The following is a 23546-nucleotide window of genomic DNA, read 5'->3' on the forward strand; positions in this document are numbered from 1 at the left end:
GGAGACTCACATCAGCCGTGGGATGCAGGAGGTTGTGGGGGCTCCTGGGCGGGTGGGTGGGCGGTGTGGTCAGCTGCTCAAGCCTGTCTGCGCCGTTTCTGTCGCTTACAGCTGAAGCCAGACTGACACAGGAAGACTGCAGGCTGGAAGCCAGCAGAGGCAGGGAGAGGAAGAGGACAGAGGTTGATCCTGTCACCCTCCCAGAATCAGAGTGTCAGGTCTCTAAGGGCCCTTAGAGATCAGGGTCAAGAGCTCTGCTTCAGATGGGGAACTGAGGCCCCCAAGAGGGGCAGATAACAAGTGCCTGGGGTCACTTTTTATCAAAAGGCTAGGACTTGAACCTGAACATCCAGGCTCCACTCACTGCCCTGGTTTGGGCGCAGGCTGGAGCCAAGAGGCAGAGGGCCGGAGGGGCGGGGGGGCGCGTAGCTTTGTAAGAAGAGGATGGAGACAGAGCAAAAGCACGTCGCTGTAGGCTCTGTGTGAGCTCAGCCCCGCCAGGGCTCCTCCTGCCCACGCACACGAAGACCATCGAACATTCAGGAAGGGCAACCTGAAGCTATAAAGCACCAAACACATGCCAGTGCTTTCCAGGAGTCTCTGCAAGGTGTGTGGGTTTTGCCTAAGGTCACTCAGCTAGCAAGGAAGGCAGGAGTGAAGCCTGGCACGGACACGAGGGGCCCTGGGCGTCCTCTGGCTCACAAGTGGACACCTGCAGGAAGGGACCACACGGCTCCTCAAGGGAGGACCTCCCAGGGGCACACACAGAGGAAGTAAGGGGTGTGGGGTCTGGGTCACCTCTGGGGTCCTCCTTAGCCTTTCCACTAGCTGTCTGCACCCAGTTTTGAGCCCCCCTGTGGCATGGGCAGCTCCTTGTCCTCTTGACTTTCTACTCTCCCCACCCCCACCTCCGGGGCAAGGTGCTGACCACCCTCCCCTAGCCTGGGGAGGCTGTTTCTCCCTCTCTCCCCACCTCCACCCCTGCCTTTGAGAAAATGGAAGGAGCCTGAGTCACAGCTGGCCCACTGGGGGCCTGGGGCAGGGAACAGAAAGGTGGGTTGGAAGGCCAAGGAGGGAGGCAGCTGGCTGGACACGCAGATGGATGGCCACAGGATGGGGTGAGTACAAGTGGGCTGAGAGCAGGCAGCCCTCTGCGGCAGGGCACCTGGCTGGGGCCACTGCTGCTTCGGGCAAGCCCTGGTTTCCCACAGGCGCGGAGCAAGCACTCATGCTTACCAGGCCGGGCTCCCGGCTTCTTACCATCCACAAGCTGCGTGTCCCTCCCAGCCCAGCTCCCTCCGCCAGGGCTGCAGTTAGACCTCCAGCAGGTCAGGAGGCCGCAAGCCTATCCCTTAGGGCCCCGAGGACTGTCAGCACCTTCGCAGCTTTCCCCCCAAGCCCAGGGCCTCCATAGGGGACGTCATGAATCCTCACAGCAACTAAGCAAGGCAAGGGAGGCAACTGAGTCCCAAAGAGGTTGAGTGACGTGCCCAAAGTCACATGACCAGAACATTCAAAACTCAGGATTCGAACCCAGCCTCATGTCCCGATCCCAAGCCTGCCACCCGAGGCTGCACCCCTCTGTGTCTCTCTCCATGCCCCATCATCCCCCAGGGGAAGAATGACCAGAACAAGCAGAGCTTTGGTCTGTGATGGTCAATGTCTTTACTTCTAAAGCATACATTGGACTCACTATATATTAACATCAAAAGGGGCTATCTAAAATGGAGTCATTCTTTTTAAAAATCCAAATTTTCACATTTTTATATAAGATCCAAAATGACGTGAAATTAAACTATACAATGTTATGAACAGTATAACAACTGCTTTTAGAAAGCAAAAGGAAAGGGAAAATTTTGCAGTTGGGCCTGTTGTCGGCCCGGGTTCCATGTCTTTTGAGGCATTGTGACTGAGAGCCAGCACCGAGGGGAAGGACCGGCCCCTCTCTGCAGGCACAGGAAGGGAGCCTGGTCCCATAGAGGAGGCGGATGCGGGCTGTTCAGCCTTCTCAAGGTGGGAGCGAGACAAGGCGGGCCTCCCTGCTCCTCTGGGCCCTTGGTGCAAGCACTGATTAAAGTCTTTCCAGACCCACGCCCAAGGAGGGCTGGAAGAGGGCAGGGCAGGGGCACAGCTGGGTTCACAAGAATCATTTTGATAATAAAGGTCCTTCGGGCTTCCCCAGGAGGGCCCCCACTGGCCAGTGATCTCAGTCAACTCCAGGCACCTACCAGCTCCCTTAACAACCCTCTGCCCTGGCCTGCTCCCTATTGCCCTGGACACCCTTGACTCCATGAGCCCCGGTGGGCAGGCAGAGACCTACAGGGACCCCGGGAGGACCCCAGAATCTCTGGCCTTGGAAGTCACTGGATAATGTCCAGGGCATCTTGGCAGCGCAAGACCCCCGGGGTCCAGCCCAGGAGCCAGACTGACGGGGAAGGTTCCCAGGGGCTGGGAGAGCACTGTGGAGTCAGAGTCCTTTCACACCCCACCCCCACCCTGGGTGCCAGGCCCAGTCTTGGCCCTGAAGGAGAGCTGGCGCAAGCTGTTTGGAGCCACGCCCTTGACACTTTGGTTCACACATTCAAGGGGGAGGACACTTGTTTGCATCCACTGGTAAGACCGTGGACTTGGCCCTGCTTCCTCCCAGGCACCAAGGTGGTCTAACAATCCCCTTCTTTCTCATCAGTAGTTCGGTCTGGCCGAGAACACATTCCCCAGAGCTTGGAACCATGCTGCAAAGGTAGGAGGGGCACTTTCCGAACAGCAGGATTAGGCCTCAGAACAAAAGCCGCCTTTCCTCCCTTCCCTGTGGAGGGCACTGTCCCTGGCTGAGTGTGTCCCGGGAGAGCTTCTCTGCCTCCTCCCCTCTAGCTGGGCCGATTCTCTGCAGACACACCCAGCTCACAGATGTGCAGCCGTCCTGTATGTCTCCCTGGGGGAACCCGGGGGGCCACACGGCCCCCACCTGGAGCAGACAGAGAGGCCTGCGGCTCAGGCTCACCGTCTGCCCTCTTGGGCCCCAGGACTACATCACAAAGCTGGCCTGCTCCCTCAGACGGCGACCTGAAGGAAGATGCCCTACATCCAGCCCACCTGTGGGATCCAGCCCTTCTCCCAGGCCCGCCCATGACCATCCTCTTTCCTAACCCATCTGGTTTCTAATTAGGCTGAAAAGTTTGGGAAGGTGGAGCTGGCAACAATCCCTCCTTGGGGTGGAGGGAGGCCACTTGACTTCCAGCCTGGTTCCAGGCCTCCAGAGACAAGGGAGGCTGATGGCTCTCAAGTAAAGGAACCCTGTAATGGGAAAGAGGTTTGTGGGATCAGGGCCAGCCACAGCGATCTGGCTCCCCCCACCCCTCCCTCCAGGCCGGTACTGGGAGCGCCAGGCCCCCCCAGCCCCACCCCGCGGCTGCCCAGGCGCCCTCGGTCCTCAGACCACCCAGCCGGGCGGGGGAGGGCCCGGTGGGGACCGCTGGGAGGCGCGCACTCAGGGCAGGCAGGCGGCCACCTGGTAGGCGCCCTCGGCGGCGGCCGCGGCGGCGCTGTGCTGGGCGCTGTGCTCCTGCAGCAGGGCCACGTCCAGGAAGCGCTCGCCGCACCACACGCACTTGAACTGCTGCTCGCGGGCGTGCACGCCCTGGTGCTTGTTGAGATGCTCGCGCTGCTTGAAGGCCTTGTCACAGCTGGGGCACTTGTAGGGCTTCTCGCCCGTGTGCACCCGCCGGTGCCGCTGCAGGTCTGACGCGTACTTGAAGCGCTTCTCGCAGTCCGGGCACTTGAGCGGCTTCTCGCGCGCCGGGTCGCAGCGGTGCTGCACGAACTCCGAGGACGAGAAGAAGCGGCGCTCGCACAGGGTGCAGCGCAGGGGCTTCTCGGCGGCCGAGCAGTGCGCCAGCTGGTGCTTCTGCAGGGCCGACGCCCGCTTGTAGGCCTTGGTGCACACGGGGCACTTGAAGGGCCGCTCGGCCGCGCCCGGCAGGCACTTGTGCCGCAGCAGCTCGGCCGACTGGTCGAAGCCCTTCTGGCACACGGGGCACTTGAAGAGGGTCTCGAGGGTGTGCACGTGCTGGTGGTAGAGCAGGTGGCTGGGCTGCCCGAAGCCCTTCTCGCAGAGGCCGCACTTGAAGGGCTCCTCGGGCTTGTGCGTGCGCCGGTGCCGCATGAGCGCGTACTGCTGCTTGAAGCCCATGGGGCACAGGTCGCACTTGAAGGGCCGCTCGGCGCTGTGCGTGCGCTCGTGCTGCCGCAGGTCCGACGGGCGCTTGAAGGCCTTCTGGCACTCGCCGCAGCGGAACGGCCGCTCCCCGCTCGGCGTGCACGGGTGCTGCAGCAGCTCCGACGACTCCTTGAAGTGCAGCTCGCACACGTTGCAGCGGAAGAGGTGGTGCTCGCCCGAGTGCGCGTACATGTGGCGCACCAGGTGCGAGCGGTGCTTGAAGGTCTTCTCGCAGACGGCGCACTTGTACGGCCGCTCGGAGCTGTGCGTGCGCTTGTGGTGCACCAGGTGCGAGGACTGGCTGAAGCTCTTGTCACACAGCGTGCACTTGTACGGCTTCTCCCCGGTGTGGATGCGCTCGTGCCGCGACAGCTCCGACAGGTGCTTGAAGGGCTTCTGGCAGATGGGGCAGCTGTACGGCTTGTCGGCTTGCTCCGCTGGGGCCACGGCCGGCGGCGGGGGCGGCGGGGGCGGCGGGGGCGGCGGCGGCGGCGCGGGGGCCGGGGGCAGGGAGGTGGCCGCAGCGGCGGCGGCGGTGGCCGCCGGCTCGGCCGCCTCGGCCGGCTTGTAGGTCTTCTCGCAGATGGAGCATTTCACCAGGCCGCTGGCGCCGCTGTGCGCGCTGTGGTGCTGCGCCAGCGAGGTGAGCAGCGAGAAGCCCATCTTGCAGACGCCGCAGACGAAAGGCTTCTGTTCGGCCTGCACACACTGGTGTTCCAGCAGGTCTGTGGCCTGATGGAAGATCTTGAGACACTGCGTGCACTGGAAGGAGCGGTCGTGGCCCGCCAGGCACTGGTGCTCGTGCGGGCTGGACAGGTGCGCCAGGTCGTGACCACACACGCCGCACTTGGGGCCCGGCTCGCCGGCCGCCTGCAGGGGTGCGTGCTGCGGGGGCTGGAGGCCCGGGTCCGGCTGCAGGAGGATGCCGTAGACGGCACAGCCCAGGGGGTTCTCGGCCGAGCCCGGGGGCAGCGCGTGCTCGGCCAGGGCGGGTGGTGGCTCGGCGTGGTGCTGGGGCTGCGTCTGCGGGGGCTGCTGCCAGCTTTCTGACATGCTTGGGAAGACGAAACAGGGCTTGGAGAGTAAGGGCTTCAGTTTCCCGCCGAAGGTGATCCAGCCCAGAGAGAAGCTGCCCAGGATCAGGGATGGGCAAAAACCTCAGAGGAGGCACACAAGCGGGACTGGTCAGACGGCCGGCGGCATTAACCAAGACGGACTGCCAGGCTCTGCCTACGGGACGCGGGGCTCTCGAGGGCAGGGTGCCGGGGGGCGAGGCCAGAGGGGCTCTGCCTTCCCCGATGACTGGTTCTGGAGGGAAGAGAAAAAGGGTCAGCTTGACGCCGAGATCCGCGGCTGGTCCCTGGGCCCCTCTCCCCGTTCGGCCCACACTCGCCACACTGCTGCCACATCAGGGAAGAGAGGGGTTCAGGGCTGGAAGACCCGCTCTCTTCACACATGACCAAAGAAGTCTGCTGGCGGCTCAGCCCCTCCAGCAAAGAGAGCCTCGGGGCTCCCCAGCCTACCGCCAGCCCTCTGTAGCCAGCTGTCTCACAGATAAGGGTCTGGGATGATCTGCGCATAATACAAAGAAGTCATAAATTCTGCTCATGCTCCAAAGGAAGAGGGAGGCCCATGGCGTCCAAACCGATTTCAGCAGCGTAACTTTTTTTGTAAACAAAATTCTTACTTGGAAGCCCAATATGTTATTAGATAGAAGCAGAGAGGCACTGGTGGAGGATGCCCCGAGGCCTTCGAGCTCTTTTCCCCTGGCTGCCCTGAATCTCAACCCAGGACATCCCTGCTCAGGGTAACAACAGCCTGCTGAGACCGAGAGCCAGGCCTCCCAGACCTGAGGGCCCAGGAGCAAATGGCCTCAGGCAGCCAATATTTAAAACAACTACAGCAACCGAGGACCATCTCAAAAAACTGATTTTGTGAGGGGCTGACCCACATCCCTCTCAACTATCCGCTAGGCCCTCTATCCTGACCACGTGCCTGTTCTTCCTCCACCCAACAGTTAGGATGGCCTTGCAGAGACCTGAGCCAATATATGATGGGGTAACGATGATAGGTCCATAGACCCACCCAGCCTAGAGGGCTCCACAGCAGAACATCCCCGCTCTAGTTATCTCCCAGAGCACCCAAAACTCCTAAATCCTCTGAATCTGACAGTGCCAAGGCCCGCAGGAAAAAGTGGGCAATCGGGAGTTTGCCTCGGCAATGTGGGAAGTAGCATGCTAAGCACAGAGCATTTCTCCTCTTCCCAGGACAACCTGGAAAAGACAACCTTTCCAGAGGCAACTCCATTCCCTTGCTCCAAGTCTCTAACATTTTGGGTAATCCATGGAAGGGAAAGACCACCCAGCCCAGGCAAATCTCTAACTCACCACTTTGTGGCAGCAGAAGGTAATGAGAGCGAGAGGGAGGAACTTTTAGAATTACATGCAACCCACTTTCAGGTTTCCAGCTCCTCTGCCTCAAACATTGAAAAGTTTCTAAGTTTTCTCCTGAGGGAAAGAGGAGAAAAAAAGGGGATGCCTTCACAGGCCAGCCCTGCCTCTAACTGTTCTGCCAAAGAAACCTAAGAGTCAGGCGAAAAACTGTCACCCACAGCATCTTCCGGGTAGGAAAGAAGGAAAGGAGCCGCTGCTCGTGGTGGACGCAGCAGGTTGCATGAACAAGCAGGTAGGAAGCCTCCCCAGGAAAGAGGGAAGAGGGGCTACTCTGAGCGCAGTCTAGGTCCGGATGAGCCAACCCAGATGAATTTTTTTTTTTTTTCCGGCATGAATGGCTGCCAGAACCAGGGTCCCGGATCCTGGGCCCCCAGCTCAGCTGCCCACCCCTGCCCACTTCCAGGAAGGTGCGACCCGGAGGCCTCTCTGATCATTCCGCAAAGAGGAGAGACTTGGGTAACGGAGGCAAAGGGAGGCCCCCACCTGCGCCCCACGCCAGCCCTTCCTCCTCCCTGGGAACCCGAATGAAAGGCGATCACCTCCCCGCCGGCACTGCCCGCCAGCCCGGCTGGGCTGCCTCCTGTCAGCCCTCACCAGGAACGGCCAGGCCGCTACGGGCCGGAGCGCCGGCCCCGCGGGCGATTGGGCCCGAGGAAGGCCCCAGGGCCGCAGGCTGGGCCCGGTTAGTAGCTACGCGCCCCGGCTGGCCTGGGGCCGCCCCAGAGCTCAGGAGGCCGCCGGGTCGGGCCGGAGGTGGAAGGGGGGGGAGGTGGTGGTGGTGGCGGGCGGGCCGGCTGGGGAAGGGGTGCGGCGGGCGCGGGAGTGGCCCCCAGACGCAGCCCCGGGCGCCCCGCCGCTCACCTGCTCCAGGCCGCCCGCGGGGTCAGGCGCGGGGCGAGTGGCGACCGGCTGCTCTCTCGGCCGCCCCTTTATTCCGGCTCCAGCGGCGGCGGCGCGGCCTACGCGCACTGCCAATCCCCGGCCTCGAGTAGCGGCGGCGGCCGGCCCGGGGGCGGGGAACGGGCTAGCGGCGGCCGGAACCGAGGAAGCGACGTGCGTGGCCGGGATAGCGGGGCCAGGGCGGAGGAGCGCCGGGAGGGCGGGCGGACGGACCGACGGCCTTGCAGAGACCGGCGGACAGGCGGGCGGCGCGGGGGCCAGGGAGGCGGGGCCGGGGGAGGAGCGGCAGCCGGGGCGGCGGCGGCTGCGGGAGGAGCGGGCGGCACGGAGCGAGGCCGCCCCCTGCCGGGGACCCCGCGGCCGGGCCGGGTCGGACAGTCGGGCGTGCGGGGTGGCTCTCCAGTTGCCTGACCTGCACGCCTCAGCGGACCCAGGGAGGGCGCCCGGCTTCCGACCAACCTGCTCGGCCTTGGGGGAGGGGTCTCCCGCGACCCGACCTGCGACCCGACGCCCGCGCTTGAGAGGAGGGGCCTCCTAGACCCTCTGATCTGGAACTGACCCGCTTCTGACTGCTCAGCTTGCTCTTAGGAGACGGGCCCCTGGAGCTCGGGCTCTGGACCGGCTTGAGGAGGGGGCTCCCGGACCTCTGATCCCGTCCGGGCCTCGAGGGCAGGGATCTCCGCTGGGTCTAGGGCGCTGACCGCTGACCCAGGGACCGTCCGTGGCTAGGAGGTCTGGTCTCGGATGGCTGCTGACAGAGGAGGGAACAGAGAGGTCAGGGCCCAGAGCGATCTGTGAAATGGGCACACAGAGGCTAGGGGTGGGGTTCCGGGAGGCTCCAGGTAGCCGTCAAGGCGCTGCGAGCTGGCAGGCAGCGTGGTCTGGGTGTAGAGTCCCGCCCGAGTCCGGCGGGGCCCCGCCCCTTCAGGCCCCGCCCCGAGGCGGTGCTTCTCCGGGCCCCGCCCCCCGGGAGGGCACTTCCGGCGCGGCGGAATTCCGGGTGCGATCGTTCGCGGATACCGACTGCAGTCGTGGAGGAGGCCCCATGAGTTCGGCGCCCCTGGTGGGCTACAGCAGCAGCGGCTCGGAGGATGAGGATGAGGCCGAGGCCGGGGCCCAGGCGCGGCCGGAGACTGGAGGCTGCCGGCGGTAAGGAGCGAGGAGATCTTTCTGGGGAGGGTGCTGGTTCGCGCGACACCCCGACGGGACCCGAGCGTCTGGGGGGAAAGGAGCGATGGTGCGGAGCGGCTCTCCAGGGAAGGAAGAGGGGCACAACGGAAAAGGAGGGCCCGGAGGACAGCCCTGGACACAGCCCCAGAGTGCCCCCACCTGGCTAGGCCAAGGTTAGGAGGCAGGAAACGTGGGCTCGGGTCCAGCCTCCAGCGCTGGCCGCCGCCGGGATCTCCTGGCGCGCACCACAGCACCACCCTAGGTCTGTTTCCACATACGGAGAGTGTTCCCATCCATCCAGTAAATGCTCATGGAGCACCCGCTCTGCGCCAGGCTGGGACACTCGGCAATGAACGAAACGGTCGAAGTCTGACTTCGTGGAGCTTCAGTTCTCAAGTGCCACCCCTGGTGCTTTGAAGAGTGCCTTTCAAGCAGTAGTATCTCTGCTGATCTCACAATAGCTCTGTCAGGTAGAAGTACACTTTACAGATGAGGAGACTGAGGCCCACAGCGTACACATGACCTGCTCAAGACCCCAAAGCTAGGAAGCACTACTCCAGTTCAGGCTTGTCCACTGTTCAGGGAATGTGACCTCTGAACCACACACTGCTGCCTGCCCAGTTGTTTCCCATGCTCCCAGCTAAAGTCGGCCTCCTGGGGCTGTGGGGAGACCCCAGTGAGACAGTACTGGGGAAAGAGCTTTGTGGTTATCTAAAAGCTGCTTCCAGCCCCTGGTGAGAAATTGATGCGCTCAGTCACCCTGGATAAGGGGTTACGACTTTTGCTGTGGGTGCAGAGGTGGAGAATGCCAGGAGGCTAAGTGTGCTTGTTTCCTTTCTCTCTTGCAGTGCCCAGAGCCCCCTTCCCAGCCAGCGGTTGCCGGTCCCCGACAGTGTGCTGCACATGTTCCTAGACACCGAGGAGGAGCCCGAGGATGACCGGGAAAAACATGGGGGCCGGGTGCGCACCTTCCCCCACGAGCGGGGCAACTGGGCCACGCACGTCTATGTGCCATGTGAGTAACATGTAAAGGGCGAGTGACTGAGACTGCTAGGTGCCTCTTGATGGGAGGAAGCTGGCCCCAACCAGGAGGAACAAGCCAGAAACCTCTGACATGGATGGTAGGAGAGAGATGGACTTAGCAGAGACAGACTGAGTTTCAAGAATTGGGGAGTTTTTCTGTAAACCTGTTTTCAAAAAGTTTCGAATTCGTTGCCTGAAATATTTTTTTAATTAACCCTGGGTATAATGTTTTCCCACTCATGAGGAGGTGCCCAAGGGAGGGTCTAGGGCAGTGTCAGGGCCATCCCGGAGTGCGGCTGCAGCTGGCAGTTTATTGCTGAGAGGGCCCTGGATGTGCTGGGGCAGGTCCCCCTCCCGCCCCCACCAGCCCCCATGAGTAAGTGGCAGGCAAAAAATGCCCAGGCGTCGGAGTCAGACCTCCCTTCACTACCCAGTACTCTGGGCACCCTTTAGTAAGTTACTGGACTTCCCAGAGCTCCAGTTTCCTTATCTCTAAAATGGGGATTATAGAAATCCGTATCTCCTAGGACTGTTGTGAAGATTAAATCAGATCATTTATGTCAGGCTCTTAACACAATACACAGAGTAGGTGGTGGCTCTTAGTATTTTGTGTTCGATCAGGTCAACTCTTAGAGCCTCCATTTCCCCATCCACAGAATGAGAATGATTCTCTATACTGCCTATCCGCCAGGGCATTGGAACAAATTGACTAACAGACTGGGTGTGAGCAGACCGTTACCCATGCAGCTCCAGTCCCACATTTGGTTAAAAAAAAAAGAAGAATATGTGAACATACAGTGGTGGTCATTGTAGTGTTCTTCGTCTTTGTGAAAAATTAGGAGCATTCTAAACATTTATCAGGAGATTCTAAACGTCTCATAGGTGACTGATAAAGGAAGTGCTGTTGGTGATTATGGATTACTGTGAACCTGTGATCAGCTTGTCCCCTGCACTGAGAGGAAGCTATCCAACATGTAGTGTTACATAAAGAAAGCCAGTGGAAGGGACACCTGGGTGGCTCAGTTGGTTAAACGTCTGCCTTCGACTCAGGTCATGATCCCAGGGTCCTGGGATTGAGCCCCGCATCGGGCTCCCTGCTCCACGGGGAGTCTGCTTCTCCCTCTGCTTGCTGCTCCCCCTGCTCATGCTCTCTCTCTGTCTCTGACCAATAAATAAAATCTTTAAAAAAAAGAAAGAAAGAAAGAAAGAAAGAAAAAAGCCAGTGGAAGAACAGTTTGAATGGTACGCTCTCATTTTTTCAACAAATAAAATGTATACACGAGGATATGCACCGAGAAGAGGCTGGGGAGATAGGCATCCATCTCTGACAGTCTTGGAAGTAGGGTGTATGCCCCCTAGGGGAGAGGTCAAGATGATCCATCTGGAAGAAAAGTATTAGAACTTCTTTATATATCCCTTTTTATCTCATCTTTTAATTTATTTTTTATTTTTTTATTTTTTAGAGATTTTATTTATTTGTTTGACAGAGAGAGACACAGCGAGAGAGGGAACACAAGCAGGCGGAGTGGGAGAGGGAGAAGCAGGCTTCCCTCGGAGCAGGGAGCCCGATGCGGGGGCTCGATCCCAGGACCTGGGATCATGACCTGAGCCGAAGGCAGACGCTTAACGACTGAGCCACCCAGGCGCCCCATCTCATCTTTTTAAAGTTTCTGTTCTTGGGGTACCTGGCTGGCTCAGTCGGAAGGGCATGCGACTCTATCTCGGGGTGATGAGTGCGAGCCCCACATTGGGTGTGGAGATTACCAAAAAATAAATAGACTTTAAATAAATTAATTAAATAAAATAAAATTTCCATTCTCGAGAGTATACCTTTTACAATGGACATAATTTTGTAACATGCACATTTGTAACTTATAAATAAATACACGTTTGTTGCACATATGCGTGCAAGTTTGTTTGACTAATGGCCCAGGTGATCACAATAGTTTGGAGACTGCTCAATGCTCTAGGTGATAGGATTTTGGGGGGCCCTGCTCTCTCCTTGGCATATTTCCTTTTTTTACTTGAATTCTTTACAATGAGCATATGTGTGTTACTTCTATAACCACAAAATCATGTTAAAATAGATAGAGCTAGGCTGCTCTCAAAGTAATTTTCCCCCAAAATCCCGAGTAGCGAAGGCCTTTCTCGGCCGTCTGGGGTTCTTCATTCAGCCACACGGCCCTGGCTAAGAGAATGGCCCGCCCTCTCCACTCCCCCTCCAGATGAGACCAGGGAGGAGTTCCTGGACCTGCTGGACATGCTGCTGTCCCACGCCCAGACCTGTGTCCCCCGGCTGGTGCAGATGGAGGCGTTCCACCTCAGCCTGTCCCAGAGCGTGGTGCTGCGGCATCACTGGATCCTCCCGTTCGTGCAGGCTCTGAAAGACCGCATGGCCTCCTTCCCGCGGTGAGTGCCCGGCTCTTCCTCTGCCTCGCCCCTCTTCTCCTCCCCTTGGCTCCTCTTCCTGTCCTAAGCTACTGTGGGGGTGTAGGTGTGGGGTGTGCTTCCCCAGCCAGCAGGCCAGACCTGGAGGTTAGAACACTGAACATGTCCTGGACCTGCCTGCCATATACCCCATCTTGGGCGACTTTGGACAGGCCACAGAAGCTCTGGAAACCTTGCGTCCTTACCTGCGGGCAGGTCATGGTAGCCGCCTCCAAGGGGACCTATGGAGAGTGAAATGAGGTCATGCAGGCCCCTGCTTGGCGAAGGATGGGAACTGGACCCCGCCTCTGGTTTGGTCTGCCAGCCTAGGACTTCTTCTTCCTACCAGAGTGCCTTTCCTCCTACACTTGGCCAGATCGAAGCCCTGCCCCTTCCTTGAGGCTCTCCGATTTGGCATCTCCCCCAGAGTTCCTCAGTCCTGGGGATCATCCCATGCTGGGGCAGTTTATACCCTCGTGCTCATTTCATTCATATCCAGTCCTTGGCCCCTTTGGAGCCAAGCGCCCGCAGGCCCAGGAATGCGACTTCTCTCTGAACACCCCACGTGTCTTCTCCAGATGCTTTGCTGACTATAGGCATCAAATGGATGTTTGTTGAACAATTGAGCAGGAGAGAGGGATCCTCTGAGTGTTAGTTCCAGAAGGAGCCCAAGAAGCCATCCAGGTGGTGGTTTTATTTGCAGAGCCCGTGCTTCAAATGAGGTGTTACCCAAAAGCCTGGATGTGTAGATGTGTAGGAGAAAAACGGAAGTCTTCCAGAGCACAAGCCCCACTCCCACAGTGCAGGAGGCCTCAGGCCCAAGAATTCCATAGACGCACTCTGCCCAGGTAGGGAACTGCCCATTCGGTTCAGCCCTTTGTGGGGGCCAGTAGAGGAAGGGATTTGCTCCAGTTCAGTCAGTCGGAGAATCAGGACTAACACTTATCTCTGCACCTCATTCAGTGCCCATCCCGCCCCACCACTCCCGTTTTTTTATCATTGCTACCAAATTGACTGAGCAATATGTATATTAGTCAGGACTCCCTTGGTCACAGATACCAGAGATCCAACCCAAAGTGGCTTAAACTGAGGGGGAATTCATAGGCTGGTATAACTAAAAGTTCAGAAGTCACGCTGGCTTCCTGCATGAGTGGATTGGGGTGACCAGAAGATGGCACCTGACTCTCACCGTCTCTTAGCTCGGTGCCCCTCTGTGTGGGCTTCCTTCTCACAAAGACAAAGAAGGCCACCGGCAACTTGGGGCTGCCGGTCCACCAGCCTGGGAAGCCAGCCCTCTTTTCTCATAGCTTCAGCAAAAGTCACAGGAACGACTTCGATCGGTCTGACTTGGCTAATGTGCTCCCGTCTGTGAGTCCAGTTGGCAGAACCCTTTCCTTGAGGATGTTTCAGTTACCGGCTTCCAGCTCTGTTCTCTGGGTAAAGGTGGGGTGTCAGCTGTGTGGGGGGCCACCTGACTTTGGTAAAAATGACTTATCATCGCACTGCATGCATCTGGGCTGCAAAGACCACGCGAGAACGAAACCTCTGGCGGGAAGCCATGGCTCTGGGCTCCTCGGCGTGCAGTGGTCCTTTGACTGGACAAGTCCCTTGCTGGGACCTCTGTAAACTTTGCCCACGGGCCATTGCTAGAGATAATGGTCCCTGGGGAGCGCAGATGTAGCTCATGCTCTTGCTCTCTGTGGGACCAGAGAGCAGCGCCTAGATCACCAAGCTGGCTTTCTTGATGTTCCCCTGCTAGTGCACGTGTCTCCTCCCCTGTGTCCTGGAGGAAGCCGGACTAGGTGGCCTCTTCAGGTTTGTTTGGTTGAGCCTGTGACCAAGAGTGGGCAGCAGCACACCTTCGATTCTGTTGCTGCAGCCGAGGGAATGCTGTGTTCTGATTGGCCAGGCCTGGTTCAGGTGTGCCCCCCCTCCCCAGGGCAGCGGGGTAGAGACCCCTCCCCCAGCACAAAATGGGGGGAGCAGCCCTCCAATACAAGATTCCTGGGAGAAGGGGGTTGGTTGGTGTCTTAGCCAGGGTTCTGTGAAGTCTCGAGTAGTGGCTACATCCCTCTCACTAGGTCCGATCAACAGTGTCAACATCAGTGTCATGGACCAGTGTAGTGTCTTGTGTAAGCAAAAGGTGATGAGACCCTGCAGAATAAATGATGGCATAGGGCTGGAGATGATCTACCCAAGCGGCAGGGCAGTGAAAGCGTGTCGCTGGCCTTGCCTGCTGAAAGCCCACTAACCCTGGGCCTCGTGGACGGGGCTGGAGAAAAATGAATTTGCCAGGCCAGTAGCCACATTCCAGGAACCAGGGGCTATGTTGATCCCGCTTGAGCAATAAAACCACATCTAGAACACCAGCTGCAATGGGAGTCACCTCTTGGTTAAACTGCTTCTAACCTGCCGTCGTTCTCCAAGACCGTCTGCCTTCCGCAAAGGCCAGATACGAGAGTAGAGTGGAGATGTGGGAATCCCCACCCCTGCGTCTTTCGAGTCCTCGGTGGTGACACTGATCTCTGCGATCCCTCCAGGGACAGAGTACTGCTTCTGATTCACTACTTTCCTAGGTGGCGGCAGTTCTGGTGGCTTCTGGTGGGCTCTCCTACCATAATCACCCTCGCTGCACGGGTTGGAAGCAATGTGGGGGTTCTGCCAGCAGCCGGGTGCGTATCCCAGTTACACACTCAGAGCTGGAGAAATAACCACAGGGTGGGGGCCCACCGAGACTAAGCTGAAACTCCGTTGGTCACCTGGCCTCCATGAGCCCCCACCCTGACTAGAGGGCCACAGTCACGTTTTGGCCTCCTGGAATTAGTTCACAGCCATTATCTGCTAGTTCCCAACAGGTCTGATTATTTCCTTTTCTCTAATGCACAATTACCCGGCAAAAAGCCGAAGATCCCTTTTGAGAAGGCTAGGAGAAAGATGAACTATAAAATTTTAGTAGTGTACCAGGGTCCTTCCTCAAAGGGACCCACCCTCCCCTTCATTCAAGGGGTCTTAGGTCCATAAACTGGCTCAAGTCTGGAAATTGAGGGTCCATGACTTTCTTTTTATGATTCGGGTTAGACTTTGTTCACTTGGCCTAGAACGTTTCTGCTTGTACAGATGAAGTAAGAGTTTAGTAGGCTTCCTGTCTAGTTCACTTCTAGAAACACTGCGACAATTAGCCAGTGCCCTAGGCCTGCCCGAGACTCTGCTGTCTACCATGGTAACTACACCCACGTCTCAGCTCGGGTGTTTCCAGCTCCCTCACTGGAGCCACCTCTTGGTCCACGTTTCAGGCAACTAACCCAGCAAACTGTGAGATCCCCTTCCTAACTCCCCGAGCTGTGGCATTCACGCTGGATCTCTACTTAGTGAGCCCATATCACGAAATTCGGCCTGATCCAACTCTACGATGCTTGCACCACACCTTTAAAATCCATCCCCACACACGTTCCGTGGATTTCTGCTCATGTAGATTAGAAAACTCAGGTAGTAGTTCGGAGCATGGCACATCTCCTCACGAGTCACACTTTGTACCTCACCTTAAGGGGTCTGCCGGGACTTTATAGGTCTAGAAGCAAAAGCAGGGTGCGCGCCTGGGTGGCTCAGTCCGTTAAGCGTCTGTCTTGGGCTCAGGTCATGATCCTGGGGTCCTGGGATCGAGTCCAGCGTCGGGCTCTCTGTTCAGCCAGGAGCCTTCCTCTCCCTCTGCCTCTGTCCCTTCCCCCTGCTCCTGCTTGCATGTGCGCTCTCTCTCTCTCTGTCAAATAAATAAAATCTTTAAAAAAATAAAATAAAATAAAAATAATAATAAAATAAAATAAAACAGCTTTTAAAGAAAAATAGAAGCAAAGAGGGGTAGTGGGGGTGGCTCCTGAGGAGACTCACCATCCTCCTGCCGGGCAGCTGCCTCAGTGCCAGGTGAATCCCCTCGGATGGAGGTGGAAAGGCCCAAACCACTGGGAAAGAAAGCTCGTGAGAATTGAGGGGCTCAGTGCCCCAGCTTCATCTGGGCTTCCCACGCGTCCCCGTCCCAAAGGATCCCAGTCTTTCCCAGGCAGTGTCCTTCCTTGAGCTGCAGCAGCTGCTCAGCTAGTTCAACTGGTTTAATTCAGAGGATCACAGGATGCACCTCTGCCTTTGAGTTTCTGCAGTTACAGCCCTGAGGCTACAGGGCAGGAGGCGCTCCCTTAGGGCACATCTAGAGGTTCCTAGGTCCTTGATGCTGCTTGAGTTGGGAATTCGAATCCCCGAGCTCATGTTTTTCTTTTACCACTTTGTCCAGCGACATCAAGAGCAACCAACCAATGTCATTATATTCCATAGTTTCCCCCAAATTGTTTGAAAGTATCATGCAGTCACTTAGCTCCTTCTAATAAATGGTTGACTGGGATTATGCAGTGCATCTCTATAATCGGTTCCCACGGGCACTACCAGTGCTCACTTTACTACTAGAAACAGAGTCAGTAGTATCTTTGAATCTAATCAGAGAGCCAATTCCGGAAGCTTCCAGAACCAGTTCAGAAGACTCAATCTTAAAATCCTGGTTTAGAACCACTCTCGGTACCAAAATCTGTGTTGGGGTTCTCCAGAGAAACAGAACCAATAGGATAGAAATAGAGACAGAGATAGAGATACAGAGAGATTTATTATAGGAATTGGCTCACACAGTAATGAAAGTCGAGAAATCCTACAATCTGCCATCCTCAAGCTGGGGAACCAGGAAAGCCGGTGGTATCATTCAGTCTGAGTCCAAAAGCCTGAGAATGGGGGTGGGGGGGGAGATGACTGATGGTGTAAGTCCCGATAGAGCCTAAAAGCCTAAGAACCAGGAAAGTCAACGTCCAGTGTCCAAGGGCAGGAGAAGATGAATGTCTCCGCTCAAGCAGAGAGTAGGAGTGCCAATTTGCCCTTTCTTTGCCTTTTTGTTCTGTCCAGGCCCTCAAGGGATTGAATGATGCCCACCCAAATTGGGGAGGGCCATTTGCTTTATGCCATTCACCAATTCAAATGCCAATCTTTTCCAGAAACATCCTCACAAACAGAGATAATGTTTTACCAGCCCTTTGGGCATCCTTCAGCCCAGTCAAGTTGACACATAAAATTAACCCTCACAGTTGGGCACAAACCTCCAATGTCCACTTCAGGATGTTTGTCAGGTCCCTTACAGAACTCTGGGTAAACTCGACACTTGACCAAGCTCCTGCTGGTTCTGTCATCCCTTACATTTTCCCCAAAAGGGATGCATTAGGAGGCCGAAGACTGACAGGGAAGCCCAATTTGACTGAGTCTGAGCCCCTGGACAAGTTGTGAGATTCTACCCAGCATGCTGGGTGTTGTGTTCCATCATACGGAACCTTGGCCCGGAGACCGTCAATGATCATTTCCTGCAATGGGATTTGCCGAGTTGGTCCCTCTGAGATCTCCTAGTGTCTCAGAGACAGACACAAACCGGAACCAGCCAGAATGAAAGCAGTTACCTGACTGAACTTGATGGGCCCTGTGTAACTGATCTGAGGATGGGTGGGTACATGGGTGGGCAGGTGTTTCTGCCCCATTTCCACACCAACAGAGACCCACTTCCCCTCATTAAAGCATCATAGGTGACAGCAAGGGCTTTGGAATCAGACAGACTGAGGTTAAGATTGTGGCTCACCAAATTCAACTTCACCTAACCTCAGCTTCCGTGTCTGTAAAATGGGCATAGTTAAAGTGTCTGCATCACAGAGTCACATGAGGATGCCCTCAGCTCAGCCCCTGGCACATGGGAAATGTTCATCTGTTATCACCTCCTTGATGAAGAAGACTTTCTCAGTTCCCATCAGTAAAATTGAAATAGTCTCAAATTGTTCATTGGGATGAACTGCTATTAATAAAAATTTTGCTAGCATCTGAATGAAGCTATGTGTTACTGCAACTGGGTGATTATGTCAGGCCTTGTCCAGCTCCAATATTTTAGGGTTCAGTTATACCACCTGTATAATAGGGTAACGAAGTGTGCAGTGAGTTAACTGTATTTTCAAAATCCTCCTTTTTAATATAAACTTTTTTTGGATTTTTTTCCTCTTATTACTCTTCCTGATACGTGGTCTTTCCTCTTCTAAATTCCAGATTCTTCTTTACTGCCAACCGGGTAAAGATTTATACCAATCAAGAGAAAACCAGGTGAGTCTCCCCATCTGCCCCCAGTTGCTTCCAGAAGATTCTCTGGAGTAAAGACTGAAAGGGTGCTTTGCTTCCAGCCTTGTCTGCCCCATTTTTTTCTTTGTTTGTGTTTTAACCAACTCTATGGCTACAAAAGCAGCTATTCCCAAATCTGAACCTTTCGTTAAGAAAAATAACTAGAGGAAGATGGGGGGAGGGGGGCAGAGGTAGAGAAAAATATCCCAGTGAAGTGAACAAAAGCCTGCCACTGGAAGAAACCATGGGCCCCTGCCCAGCTCTGTCCCCACTTGAACGTTTAGCTCATACTGTCACCTCCGTGACCTCTCATTTCCACGCTGTCACACACCTGCCCTTGATAGGTCCATCACTGGGCAGTCGTGAGGTGCCAATGAGCCCAGCATGTTCCAGAAGTAGTGGAGTGGGCTGAAGCTGGGAGGTGAGGGATTAGAGATAGTGACAGTGGGCAAGTCATCTGATAAGTTTCACTGAGACCAGGAGGGTGTCTGCCTGAAGATGTGGGCTCACGGGAGGGTTTTTAAAGATGAGGGAGTGTGTTTGAGAGCTGAGGGGAGGGTGGCCGGTGCCCAGGAGCCACGTCCCCGAGAGAAACGGTCCAGACTCAGGAGTCATGCGACCCTGGAGAGCAGGGCCACAGAAGCTTGGGGGTTGTAGACACGTGGCAGGGGCACATGAAGAAGTTCCTCAAGGGTCATGAGCCCCCCGGGAAGGAGGAGAGATGTGTGGTTAGCACTGGGGAAGGAAGGTTTAGGGACAGAGGAAAGAGCCAGCTCAGAGGGCAGGCAAACGAGGCAACCAGGAGAGCGGGGAGAACCAAGGCCCCCTGACCTGACTGCTTCCTTTGTCCTCCCCTGCCCTCAGGGCAGATGGTTTAGGTTCTCAGGGGCTGCATCTCATGCTCACCTTGTCTCCACTTCTGCCTTCCCCAGGACCTTTGTCGGGCTCGAGGTCACCTCTGGGCACGCCCAGTTCCTGGACCTGGTCTCGGAGGTAGACAGAGTCATGGAGGAATTTGACCTCACCACTTTCTACCAGGTAACAAACAGCCTCTTCCTCTCCATTGGCCCGCCTAAAAGTGGAATCAAACCATCCTCGAAGGAGCCCTTTGTTAGAGGCAAACTGAAGAGCCCTCCAGAACTTGCCCCCGTGAAGTGTCCCGAACGCCAGCCTTCGGAGGACACAGGCCTCCAGGAGAGAGGGGAGTAGAGGGGCCCGTGGCGGAGTCAGGTGCAGCCCATCGGAAGTCCGACGCTTCATAGAAATCTCATTTTATCTTCAGTATGCACAAGATTGACCCATTCTGCTCCATATGGATCCATGTTCATCTCTTTTTAAAGAAGTAGTAGTTCTCCCAAATTTTTTTTAGTAAAATTGACACACCAAGAGGAGCGGTAGCTTCCCAAACCTTCCTGCACCTTGCCCCCCCCCATGCCCTCCGGGGGTATTTGACTCCAAACTGAGTATCAGGTCCTTAAGGGCCCTTGGTTTTGCTTGATACATTCTTTTAAAGCCTTGCTGAGGCATAGGAGTGTGAGTTTCAGTGGAAATTATTACTCATAATTTTAGACATTTTGGTTTTGTTCATTTCATCTTAGAAAGTATGTCATCTGTTGAAATGTTCTAGATCAGAAAATAGAGCCTGCGTTCTCATCCACGTCCCAGATTTAATGACTGTTAAGGGAAAGCCTCTGGAAGCAGGACTGTCTTAGTCATCTGAGTCCACCATAACGAAATACCCTAGATGGAGTGCTTTAAACAGCAGAAATTTCTTTTCTCACAATTCTGGAGCCTAGAAGTCCAAGATCAAGGTGCCATCATGGTCCGTTTCTGGCTCGGACTCCCTTCCTGACTGTGTCCTCATGGTGGAAAGAGAGGAAGCCAGCTTTCTGCCATTTCTTATACAGCCATGAATCCCAACACGAGGGCCCCCGCTTTGATAAGCTCCTCTAACCCTAATTATCTCCCAGAGGCCCCGTCTCCAAATACCACTGCATTGGGAATTGAGGCTTCAACATAGGCATCTGGCAGGTGGGGAGGGGGACAGGTTATGGACACAATTCAGTCCATAGTCGGTGCCAACCCAGAGCTATTCTATCTGCGGAGGGCGCCTGGGATCGACACTGATCAGCACTGAGGGTCTAGTCTCTCCTGGAGCAGGCCAGGGCTCCAGCAGGGATACCGTGACAAGGATCACAGACCTCCTGTCACGTCTGGACGGGCCAAGGCATCCAGGTGACCGCCTGCCTCCCTGCTGTTCCTCCGCAGGACCCTTCATTCCACGTCAGTCTGGCCTGGTGTGTGGGTGACGCGCGTCTCCCCCTAGAAGGGCGGTGCCTACGGGAACTACAGGTAAATTCCCAGGCGGGAGCACGGAGGGTGCCCAACGCCTGGAGTGATGGGCCACATGTTGGGGAGGGGGAGGGATGGCGGCAGGCCCTGAGGATTATGCATGCAAACCAGAATCTGGGGGAGGAGACCCCTATCGCCTTACCTTGCTACTCAAAGGGCAGGCCCATGGCCACAGCCCCCGGGAGCCTATTAGCAATCCAGACTCTTTGGCCCCAACCCAGACCTAAGAAATCAAAATTGCATTTTAACAAGATCTCTAGGGATTTGTGTGCATGTTAAAATTTGAGAAGCACTGCCCTACACCACTGATCTGAGAGAATGCTGTAGGCTTCTCTTGAAGTCCTAGCCCTTCGCCCAGAGGTCGAAGGCTCGGGTGCCCAGCAGGGCCCGGCAGGTGTTGGAAATGAGTGAAACATGCCAGGCGTAAGGCGCATCCACCCCGTAGCCTTCCTGTTCTGATAAGCAGATGAGACGGTTCACTTTCCCGTCAGTGCCTTCCGAGGAGCTAATGCTCCTCCACCGCTGGGAGAGTTTAGCATGGGGAATGTTGCCGTGTAGGACTGTGGACCAAGTGTTGCTAGCACTTCTGTTTTTCAAGGGAGACCAGAAATCCAGATTTTTATGTGCAGTCTCTCATTTTCAAATGTTAGCACTAATGTGAATTTTTTTTTAAAACATGTTGCAAGCCAAGCAAAGTGTGTGCAGGAGGATAGAGGCCCTGGGCCATCAGCAAGCAGCCACTTCTGCTCTTGGCCTAATCATGCTATGGGGGCAAAGAGCCCTGGTTTCGGGCTCCAGCAGACCCCATCCCAGTTTTATCGGGTTCTGAGTGTCCATTTCCTCCTCTGCAAAGTTGGGATGATAGGACCCACCTGCCCAGATGGCAGAGCTGATGGGACAAGACACCGAAGCGCAGAGTCTAGGGCCTGCAGGGCCCTCAGCCTCCCTGCATGGGGCCTAACCCCTGAAGGATTTTAGTAGGCTGGTCTGGTTCGCAGTGCCCTCTGGGTCCCTGATTCCCCTAATGCGACTGTCCTTTCTCGGCTCCCGGTGGAAGAACATCGTGGATGAGTTTGAAGACCCCGAGATGGTGCTGCGCGCGCACGCCGAGCTGGTCCGCTGCAAGTCCGGGAACAAGTTCTTCTCGATGCCTTTGAAGTGAGCACCAGAGACTCTCAGCCCAGGCCCCTCTGCAGGCGAGGCAGAGATGGAGAAGCCTGCCCCAAGCCCTGGGGAGGCTCTCAGCCTCCCAGTGCACTGGGAGGCCTGGTCTGGAGCGCAGCCACTGCCTGTCCTCCCTGGGGGCTGGTTCAGGCTGGTTCGCTCCTGGCCGGTTTGGGCTGCAGGTCCGGCCCTGCGGTGTGTGGTCATTGTCAGGAATCACCAGTAGAGGGCGGCCTGGGCTTCCTAGTTCTAGATCTGTGGTCTGTGGTCATGCCACACACAAAAGAACGTCAGGGTCACCCCAGCGAGCCCACCCAGACTCAGCCAGCACCCCCACTGTAGCCCCTCCAACAAACTGCCCCTCCCCCACACCCTCCCCCCATCAGCTATTTGCATTTGGAGGCCATTGGCCTCCATCAGGGTTCTTTAAACCCTCATGCCCTGGCTCTTCCCCACTCGTGCTGGACATACGGTGTTTTAATGGGTCTGTCACCCTCCCTCCCTGAAGCGCATCGCTTTTATTTATTTCTTTTTGGTCTCCCCCTCCAGTACCAACAGAGGCCATCTCAGGGCCAAGGTGCAGAGTGCTCATTTGTGCTTCTGCCTCAGTTTTCTCCACCCCTGCCTCCCACTCACACCCAGCCATGTGCCTGGGGAGCCGGGAGCAGATGTTTCATTTTGGCCTGGCTGGTGGCGGCTCTAAGGCAGCCCTCCAATGCTCTGTGACCTCTGGCTTCTCATCGGCTTTCCCAAAGAGGCGGAGAGGCAAGGCCTTCCCCCCCACTTCTCTTTCCTCTGCCTCCAGCCACCTGCCGTGGGCATTCTGAGCGGGGCTCGGAGGACGGGCCAGGGGGTGCCCAGGGCTTTTATTTTCCGTCAGGCCTTCACCAGAGCAAAAGACCAGTCCCCTCCAGTTGTCATCTGCATCTCTAGTGACAGAAAGATATTTTTATGTTACAGGTTTCAATTATGTTCAAATAAAAATTGTGGTTTTAATTTTGGATTTTGTTTGGGACTGCTGTTCAGCTAGGTGACAAGATGACTGTCCTCTGCCCGCACCTTCTCCCGCATACCTCACAGTGGGGGGAGGGGGGGACTCTTGGGAGTCCCCGTTATGGCTTCTGAGGCCTTGAGCGGCATTAATGGTGCCTCAGCAAAATGACGGTGGGGTCACCGGCCTGCCAGGCCTGCATCCCAGACAAGTGGCACAGACCACATCTAGCCCAGGGCAGGGCCTGTGGCGGGGGGTGGGGGGGAACCCTGACTCCTCATCGGTGTAAGCGCAGACATTCAGACCTGACACTGCTATAACACGTCCAGAGCACTTTCTAGAACCATCTCATCTGTCCTCCCAGTAACCCCCCCTGAAAAGTAAACTGGGGAGGAATGAGTATTCCACTTGTGCAGAAGAACAGCTTAAATGCTTTCTCTCTCTGGTCCACCCTGACCTCAGTCCTGCCCTGGGGCTCCCGGTCAGGACAGCCATCCCCCGCCTCACCCCAGGCCTGAGGAAAGGGGACCTGTCACTCTGGCTCCCACTTCTGCTTCCCGCACCTCTGCGCTCTCCGAGGCAAGCTCCCAGTCACCGCCCAAAGACACAGGAAATCACGTTCGTACCTGGTTCCCCAGCCCCACTGCACGCATCTGCTGATTCAACTCCAACC

The 23546-nt window shown here is 56.4% G+C and overlaps 2 protein-coding genes across 3 annotated transcripts; one reads left to right on the forward strand and one right to left on the reverse strand.

The window, feature by feature from the left end:
* Positions 1–1422: 1422 nt before the first annotated feature.
* Positions 1423–7717, reverse strand: ZNF319 (zinc finger protein 319). The gene is made up of 2 exons (XM_032424564.1): positions 7531–7717; positions 1423–5524 (listed from the first exon to the last, which is right to left on the reverse strand). Exon 2 carries the CDS (start codon positions 5267–5269, stop codon positions 3488–3490), a length of 1782 nt encoding a protein of 593 aa, XP_032280455.1. The 5' UTR covers positions 5270–5524; positions 7531–7717; the 3' UTR covers positions 1423–3487.
* A 297-nt stretch (positions 7718–8014) lies between these two features.
* Positions 8015–22862, forward strand: USB1 (U6 snRNA biogenesis phosphodiesterase 1). Of its 2 annotated transcripts, none has more exons than XM_032424531.1 (7): positions 8015–8718; positions 9588–9754; positions 11988–12171; positions 18298–18351; positions 19299–19404; positions 20635–20717; positions 21768–21880. In XM_032424531.1, the coding sequence occupies exons 1-7, from the start codon at positions 8369–8371 to the stop codon at positions 21787–21789; spliced, it is 966 nt and encodes a 321-aa protein (XP_032280422.1). In that variant the 5' UTR covers positions 8015–8368; the 3' UTR covers positions 21790–21880. The 2 variants fall into 2 exon arrangements, with proteins under 2 accessions (XP_032280422.1, XP_032280420.1); XM_032424529.1 differs by having other exon boundaries at positions 8016–8718; positions 20635–20718; positions 21776–22862.
* The last annotated feature ends 684 nt before the right edge of the window (positions 22863–23546 follow it).

The sequence above is a fragment of the Phoca vitulina genome, unplaced genomic scaffold, assembly GCF_004348235.1.
Source record: "Phoca vitulina isolate PV1807 unplaced genomic scaffold, GSC_HSeal_1.0 scaffold30, whole genome shotgun sequence".
NCBI classification, from domain to species: domain Eukaryota; kingdom Metazoa; phylum Chordata; class Mammalia; order Carnivora; family Phocidae; genus Phoca; species Phoca vitulina.